General features: G+C 45.4%; 1 protein-coding gene and 1 pseudogene across 7 annotated transcripts in view; one reads left to right on the forward strand and one right to left on the reverse strand.

Annotated features, from left to right (window-relative positions):
* Slc41a2 (solute carrier family 41 member 2) overlaps nucleotides 1–7,642 on the forward strand; it is a 120,764-nt gene extending 113,122 nt beyond the window's left edge. For 6 of the 7 annotated variants that reach the window (XM_076554541.1, XM_076554538.1, XM_076554542.1 and 3 more), the window contains exon 11: nucleotides 4,536–7,642. In XM_076554541.1, the coding sequence (XP_076410656.1) occupies nucleotides 4,536–4,721 (186 nt within the window). In that variant the 3' untranslated portion in view covers nucleotides 4,722–7,642. The remainder of the gene's footprint in view (nucleotides 1–4,535) is intronic. The other variant, XR_013045801.1, reaches the window with a different exon arrangement.
* LOC102922880 (S-adenosylmethionine decarboxylase proenzyme pseudogene) lies at nucleotides 129–1,806 on the reverse strand (annotated as a pseudogene).
* Nucleotides 7,643–8,465: the final 823 nt, after the last annotated feature.

Consider the following 8,465-nt stretch of genomic DNA (forward strand, 5'->3'; position numbering starts at 1 on the left):
TGGTTGGGAGGGTATCTTTTTTCTTTTACTGTTTTGGCTGTATTATTCTCTCATATCTCATTTGGCCTGTAAGCTTTCTTCTAAAAACTCCACTACAGGAATCTGCTCTCAGTCTTTTTTTTTCTTTATTTTTTTTGGAAGAAAACCTTAATTGCCATTGCATAAAACACCTGTATGAAGTAAAAATTGGTCTTGAATAACATTAGTAGAGAATATGCTCTAGAAAGTGGAGGTAACTGGATGTAAAAACTCTGGCAGCAATTTAATAGAACAGTCGCAGATGGTCAGCTGAGGCCAGCATCTAATGAGGACGAAAGCCTTGTCTGTGGGGGATTTTGGACGATGCCTGCAGAAATATTACACTGTGCATAAACCAAATTGAATTATTTTCACAAGTGTCATAAGGATTCATACAGTCAAAGTTCTTTTCTACATGCACTTCAATTCCACAGCAAGAGTGGCATAGAACACCTAAACACAGAGGAGAGCATTCATGCAAGATACCTAACTCCTTGATATAATAATGCATACACTTCAAAATGATCACACTATCAATAGACCTAGGGCTTTCTGCAACTACAAGGTGGTGGTCATGGAGAGCACAGCCCCCAGTGTCAGCATCTAGAAAGCAGCCACCACCTCCTGTGTGTCTTCTCTTTTTGCATTTTTTCTTCTTCATTTTTCTTAATCAACTCTGCTGTTGTTGCTGCTTCTTAGCAAAACTGGTAAAAACAAAATTGTAATCGTTGAACATAGCACTCTGGCAATCAAGACGTTTAAAACCTTCAGTCTTCTGGGGGGAAGAAAGCACTGTGCGACATTTAGAACTCTGATTAACAAACAAGGTGGCCACAAATTTTCCTGGCGTGAAGACTTCCACAACCTTCCTGATCAGGTCATCGTAGGAGGTCTGACAAGTTTGTTTCAAAGCTAGCATAAGAGAATTCTGGTTCTGGAGTGATGTGAATAGTTCAATATGTTCCATCCGATTTCATCCCATTCATCGAGTAGCCACAAGGATTGAACAGTGTGGCATCAATGACAGAACCTGGTATCAGGTCACGAATTCCACTCTCACAAGTGACATCCTTTGCAGTAACACCATCTTTCATGTAGAACTGGTCCATAACTGCTGGGTCGAGCTCACTCATCAGAATTTCCAGGGTTTGATCTGGCTGATTGATTACTCGGCTCTCTGGGAAATCCAAAGTATACAAGTACCAACAGTCAGAATTCATACGTCCCATACAATATGCTGCTCCATTTAGGAAAATTGCATTAAGAAACTCAATTTCTTTCTGGAAATTCCGGTGTGGGTACCCTTGGTGAGAAGGCTTCATACAGTTCTTAGGAGAATAAAAGAAGCTTTGAATTGAGTCAAACCCACTGTAATCCCTAGCAAGCTTCAACAGGGGAACCAGTGCTTTCAGTAAGAGGGTGGTACCACTTGTCTTCAAAATGAACCGTCTCTTGGAGACAAACATACTACTCTCACTGAGTACATAAACTTCCTGCTTGTCAGTCTTTGCCACACTTATGATTGAGCACTGAACATCCTTCAAAAGGACATCCCACTCAGATCTTGGGATGGTGCGGAGATCCCCAGATCCCTGGCTTGCGTCGGACTGCTGCCTGGAGAACCAGACCTCCAGCAGTTTCTCGGTCCCTTCGAAAAAATGTGTAGCTTCCATCACCGTGAGACGAGCGAACAACCAACAACCACAGAAAATCAACTAAATTAAATCTCTTCTCCCGCCACTCCTGCCGCCGCTGTGGATTGTTCCAGCTGTGTTACTAAAGTTCAGGTTCCTTTTTTTTTTCTATAATTTTATATTAACTTTTATTTTCTTTCTTTCTTTCTTTCTTTCTTTTTTTTAAGGACTAATAAAATTTTCCCGGCTTTTTTTTTTTTTTTTTTTTTTGTAAGCGAAAGTTGAATGTGAGTCTGTTGGAAATAGAGGCAGATACAGTTCAGTCTCTTGTAGTCCACTGCTTTCCCATTAGAGAGAGTTGAGCGAGCGCTAGCTAATGTCGCTGGCCATACTGTGTCTTAATGGACCATTGCTTATAATGTGACGTGACTCTTCTTCCAATTTTTAGGATTTTCTCTTTGCACTATACCATTGATACAATGTGCTTGGTGATGATCTGTTTTGATTGACTCTAGAGACTTTTCAGCATCTTGAATCTGTGTATCTGCTTCCCTTAGAAGATTTGGGGCATTTTCCACTATTATTTTGTGAAATGGGTTATTATTACTGTTATTACTGTAGTGTGTCTTTGGCGGGAGGGTGCACACACGCTGCCATGTTGTGAAGGCAGAGGACAGCTTTGGCTCTCCCCTTCTGCCTTTACCCAGGCTCCACGGATTGAACTCGGTGGCCAGGCTGGCGGTGACAAACACTGTCCCCACCGAGCCACCTCACCAGCCTGCAAAAAGGGACTCAATACTTTCCCCCTTTTCTTTACTTTCCAGAGTTACCAAGATGCATATTTGCTAACAGTCTCCCATATGTCTTCAAGGAGCTCTGTCTGTGTCTGTCTTTCTGACTAGGTTAATTATAAAAGCCCTGCTGGTGTTGGTTTGTTGTGAAAGCATTCTCTTTTATTTTTCATGTAATTGAAGTTTTCGGTTCTAAGGGGTTCCAGCTGGTTCTTATTTTCTGAATTTTCTTCTTTATGTTGTTGATCTCTAGCCTCCTGCATCTTGAACTAGGTTTCGTTAGGGATGCTATTCTGAGTTCTTCTCAGCACCTCGGAGGTTTTCTTCAAATTGAGATCATTTCTGGAGAATTACGTTCTCCTTTGCAGGTTCTGTGTTTCCTCTGCATCCTGTACCTTGTTGGTGTCTGTGCAGCTGGTGTGTGTGTGTGTGTGTGTGTGTGTGTGTGTGTGTGTGTTCTGATCTTGTGAAGGACCTTCCGTAGGAAAGGATGTTTGTGTTTAGATGGGACATAGGACGCCAGTCAGCTTGGGCACTTGTGGTTGGTCACGGAGACCCCAACAGCATGGTCTTTGAGCGTTTTCTCCCTCTAACTGATACAGCGTGGTTGTGAGCACCTTTGCAGTCAGATTGCAGCCTGAGAAAGCTGTATGACCCTGCAGTGGAGGTGTCTTCAGGCTTCACAGAGTCTGGCTGCGATGACACTTTGGTGACAGTGGCATGTGGAGAGAATGGTCTATGTTCTGTAGGGCAAGTGCAGATGGAACCAAGGACTGACAGCAGTAGCCACGGGATCTCCACAAAGGAGATCTTCCCAGGACTCCCAGGTTTCTGTGGGAGATGCCTGGGACTGTAGCAAGGCTGTCATGGTTCTGGAGATACAGGGTGACGATGGGGCCCTGGCTTTGCAGGCTTTGGAACACGAAGGAGATTGTTGTGGGTCCTGCTGTGTGGTTGTTATGGTTGGTCTGGTGTTGGCGGGTCAGGGAGAAGGCTTTGTCTAATTCCTCTGGGGCGGGCACAGGTGAACTCTGGATTGTAGCTGTGGCAGCCTACAGGATACCGAAGGGGACTCTTCCACCAAGTGAGGCACACACTGACCCAAGGCTTCCGGCGGGCCAGGCATTTGGCTGTTGGCTAGAGCTTCGTCTGAGCAGTGGCTGCCACAGTATATATTCTGGGTTTGGAGGAGCTATAAGGGAGTGCCTTCTTTGCAGCTGAGGTGTGACTTTTAGACCAACCAGCTCCTGGAATTGGGTCTAAAGCTTGCAGAGTCAGGACTGCGGGCTGCTGGTCCCCGCTACTTACACCTTTCTGCTCTGAGGTTTATTTTTTGTTTGTTTTGTTTTGCTTTGTTTTCTTCAAATAAGAAGATAGACACTCAGATTCATAAGGAACCTGCCCGAAGAACAAATTGAGATTCGAATCCAAATCCTTTGGTTTTGAGACAGAGTTTCATTATGGTAACTCACTCCGTGGCCCGTGAACTTATAGTGATCCTTCCTTGTCTCTCAAGTGCTGAAATTACAAGTCAAATTCCAAATCTTACAGCACCTAAGTTCAAGATTCTAATATTCTCTGCTTTATGTGACTTCCAGGCAGCCTTGGCCAGTGAAGCTGTCAGGAAGCATCAGCCTCAAGCAGGGGGCAGCAGGGCTCAGAGTGTGATGTCTGTGGCAGAAGTCCAAGGGCATCCGGCATTCAGCCCCGGGGATCTTATTTTTGGTACCTGTCTCTCAGATTTGGACAAGCCACCCTCCTTCCTGGTAAAGGGGTCAGAGCTAGAATGGTAACCCAAGGCAGAGATTGGTACTATATTTGTTTTCCAGAGGAGAAAACACCACAAACCACAGCTGGATGAAGATGAGACGCTGCAGGTGAAAGCTGGGATGCTTTAAGCATCTCAGGAATCCATGCTTTTTTTTGTTGTTATAAAAAGACTACCTTCCTGTTAATTAGCTGCCTTTTTTCAAGCATGGTTCTTGACCTGGACATATGTTGTTTCTTCCAGAAACAAGCAGTTCAGGCCGGTGGCCACGTTAAGGGCGGGGAGATGCAGGCGACAGCGGTCATCTCTGGTTCTCTCTTGCAGGTGTTCACCTTGCTGTGGATCGCCGACTGGATGGTCCATCGCTTCTGGAGGAAAGGGAAGGACCCAGACAGTTTCTCCATCCCCTACCTGACGGCACTGGGTGACCTGCTTGGGACAGCTCTGCTGGCCTTAAGTTTCCATTTCCTCTGGCTAATCGGAGACCACGATGGAGACGTTGGGGACTAATGGATCCTAGAAGCTGTTGCGGGGTCGCCCAGGAGGAGAACACAAGGCAGCCACTGCTGCCCCTCCCCAGCTCTCTTCATCTGTTGTGTGACTTATGCCGGGGTAGTCTGCGGTTCACCCTGACTCCATAATGGCCTTAACGTACTTTTTAAGGAATTTGTGCTGAAACCACAATGAACGGTATTTGTGCTGCTTTTTGTAGAATAAATAATTTGACACAGACATAGATACAAGCTCACACTCTGAAGTTAATTAGGAAAGAATATAGGATGTTTACAATGAATAATTTTGAAACCACAGAGCTAGCAGAAATACACTTTATTATTAAGTTATAGTGCAAGGTTAGAGGCAGGGGAGCCTCAGCCGCCTTTGTCCTACAGCTGTCTCCCTGCAGCGGATGCTGTGACGGGAAAGGGACCAGCCGAGCTTCCCTAAGTGTTAATTATGCCCTCCTCCGCGGGAGCAAGGTTGCCAATCACTTATTCCTAAACTGACTAATTCCTTCTGCTGAACACGTGACAAACTGACTTGTATTGTGTGTAAAACTGCCCTGTGCCAATGCTCATTTTATGTCAAGTTCTCAACAGGTGATGCTTTAGGAGAAGGGGTCGCCATGCCGCCCCCGCAGGACTTCAGTTTGCAGGCCCCTTGCTCTGGTTCCCTCCTCCTGACCCTAAAAGCAGGGGGCCGTTTTGTTCATTTGGAAAATGTTGATCTGATTTAGAAAATGGTCATCAGAGCAGAAAATCAGTTGAGCTGTATTTGTGGGCACAGGATGTGTGTGTGTGTGTGTGTGTGTGTGTGTGTGTGTGTGTGTGTGTGTCCGTGCAAATATGTGTCAACATGTGTGTATATGTATGTTCGAGAGTGTGAGCATGTATAAGCATATGTGAGTGTATGTATGCATGTGTGTGTGTGTGTGTGTGTGTGTGTGTGTGTGTGTGTGTGTGTGAAGAGAGAGAGACAGAGGCAGATAGAGACCAGAGAGAAAGACAGAGAGAGACAGAGAAACAGACAAAGTAATTCCTTTTTCTAAAGTAAGTACCATTTAATATAAAACTGCTGAGGGAGTAGAGTGCCCATGACATTGACTGTCACAGTGAGTTGGTGTTGTGTAACCAGTGGGTGGTTGTAAATATATTGAGGAAGTATTCTTATTATTGTGGAGGCTGTGGTTTAGAGTTATATATTTTTGCTTACGTTTAAACTTCATTCAATTCTTCTGCCTTATAATCAGACTTTGAAGGCATGGTTTGAACTAATTATGGATCTCTCCTTTAGAGAGTTGTCACAGAGTGAACATGCTGACAAAATAAGCATAAAGTTTACATTGATGAATATTTAATTGCAAAGATTATTTTATGTTTTAAAAATTAATATACCTTTCCTTTTATTATAAGGTATTTGTGAATTTGGGTTTTGCATTTGGGCTGTACATTCTTTTGTTTTGAGACAGCCTTGCTCTGTCTCCCAGGCTGGTCTTGAACCTGAGGCCTATCCACTGAGCTTCTTTTCTTGAACTCGCAGAGTCAGTACCAGTGTTAGCCCTGGCCAACAGTGTGCAGGGGCCGACAGCAGTCTCTCCCGTCTGGATCGCAGGGACAGAGGGATGCAGAGGAGTGACATTGTTAAGACTGCACAGATGCAAAGGGGCCAGACTGTTCTAGACCTGTAGACTTCGCTGTGTCCATCTGCCCAACCCCCCAAAGCACACAAACTCTCCACCTCCTTACCTGAGAGGAAGCCGGCTGGAGAAAGTCCAGTCCATGTTCCTAGTCTTCAGAATTGCAGGGATGCCTCCACCGAATGTCTTGGTGGTCAGCACAGCCAGCTCGGAGCTAGTCATGTTCCTAATGTCAGAGAGACTGTAAATGAAATAATGAATACTATAACTTATAAAATATTTTCCACTTTATGATGAAGACTTTTGATTATAAAACAACACCTCATTTCTTTTCCTTTTGTTTTTGTTTTGTTTTTCGAGACTGGGTTTCTCTCTGTGTAGCCCTGGCTGTCCTGGAAGTCGCTCTGTAGACCAGGCTGGCCTGAAACTCACAGAGATCCTCCTGTTTCTGCCTCCCGAGCACTGGGATTGAAGGCATGTGCCACCACTGCCTGGTGACGCCTCTAAGCACCAGCCCTCTTCCTAGAGTTACTGTGCCATGGGAGGATAACGGGCAGCTGATGCTCAGCCTTTGTCAGGACAGCAAACCGTCTAAGATGAGTGCAATTGGCAAAAACAGACGCGGCCTGAATGGGTTGTAAAAGGATATACATTTCTTTAAAAACAATTGCAGATCTTTGAAAGTCTTCATGTAAGCATATAAGTTTTATTTACCCATAAAATTTATTATCAGTCTTAGGTAAACTAACAGTATTTTTATACCACAAAAAAAACCCTACTTTCCAAAACTCTTGTCCCACTAATTTACCAGGCACATTCTACACACAGCTAAATAAATCATATTTTTTTATTCTTGACCATCCACCTTTTTTTTTTTTTTTTTTGAAATTTCCAAAGTTTCTTAGAGGCTAATGAAACACGTGGAGGATGTCTTATGGAGACATCAGAAAACCTCACACCATAAGCTGCCCGTGATGTGGCCAAATGAGTCCTTTAAAGTCTCTCAGGGGGCCGGGCGGTGGTGGCGCACGCCTTTAATCCCAGCACTCGGGAGGCAGAGGCAGGCGGATCTCTGTGAGTTCGAGGCCAGCCTGGGCTACCAAGTGAGTCCCAGGAAAGGCGCAAAGCTACACAGAGAAACCCTGTCTCGAAAAACCAAAAAAAAAATAAATAAATAAAGTCTCTCAGGGGTGGGGCGTCCCTTCCTCCCTGTGTCTAAGGTATAGTTTACCCGCTGACCGTGGGCTCTGGCACCTTGGAATTGTGAAAACCCAGTCAAAATAAAATGTGAGAAGCATTCCCTTGTGCTGCTGTGGTTTCTTTAGTTACTCTGTCAGCTACAGAACCTGGAGCGTGTCTGGAAAAGCCCCAGAGGGTCCAGGTGGTCTGCACCACACACACACACACACACACACACACACACTGTGTTTATGGAGCGCGGTACCTGGGCTTTGATGGGAGCCGCACCTCCAGCCCACTGCTCCGCTCTGCTCTTCCGGTTGAGTGCTCCTGCCTTCCCTCCATCACCTCCGGCAGAGCTGGGTCCATCAGTCCCTTCTAGACAGGGCCTGGCTGCCTAAACAGAGCTCACAGTCTCTGTCTGTCTCTCTCCCTGGCCCTGAGCCATGGAACATGGCCTGTGAAAGACACATGCCCACTCTGGCCCGTCTACGTTTCTGGCTTCATTCGGTGGCAGGAAGCTGAGTCCTCTGCTGTCATTACTTGTGCTTGGGACATCGATGTGTCGCCCCCAGATTACTGAAAGTACATTCATCCAGTGATTAATTCCCACTAAGTCCAGTGATTAATTCCCACCAAAAAGTGTCACCTTAAAAAAAATATCAAACCAGTTGGAGGCAGAGGCATGCAGATCTCTGAGTCCAAGGCTACCTGGGCTACAGAGCAAGTTCCAGGACAGCCAGGGCTACACAGGGAAACTGTCTCGGAAAAAAAAAAAAAAAACAACAACAAAAAGCACATGGGGGATGAAATGTGGCCGATCACATGGATGAGCACCTGGCTATCTCTAACTTGCCTCCGGGATCTGCCCACGCTGCCTTCCCTTCACTTCCTGAGGCTCCTCGTCCACTCTTCCCCCGGCTCTTTTCTTCTCAGTTTCT

This window comes from Peromyscus maniculatus, chromosome 18, assembly GCF_049852395.1.
Source record: "Peromyscus maniculatus bairdii isolate BWxNUB_F1_BW_parent chromosome 18, HU_Pman_BW_mat_3.1, whole genome shotgun sequence".
Lineage (NCBI taxonomy): Eukaryota > Metazoa > Chordata > Mammalia > Rodentia > Cricetidae > Peromyscus > Peromyscus maniculatus.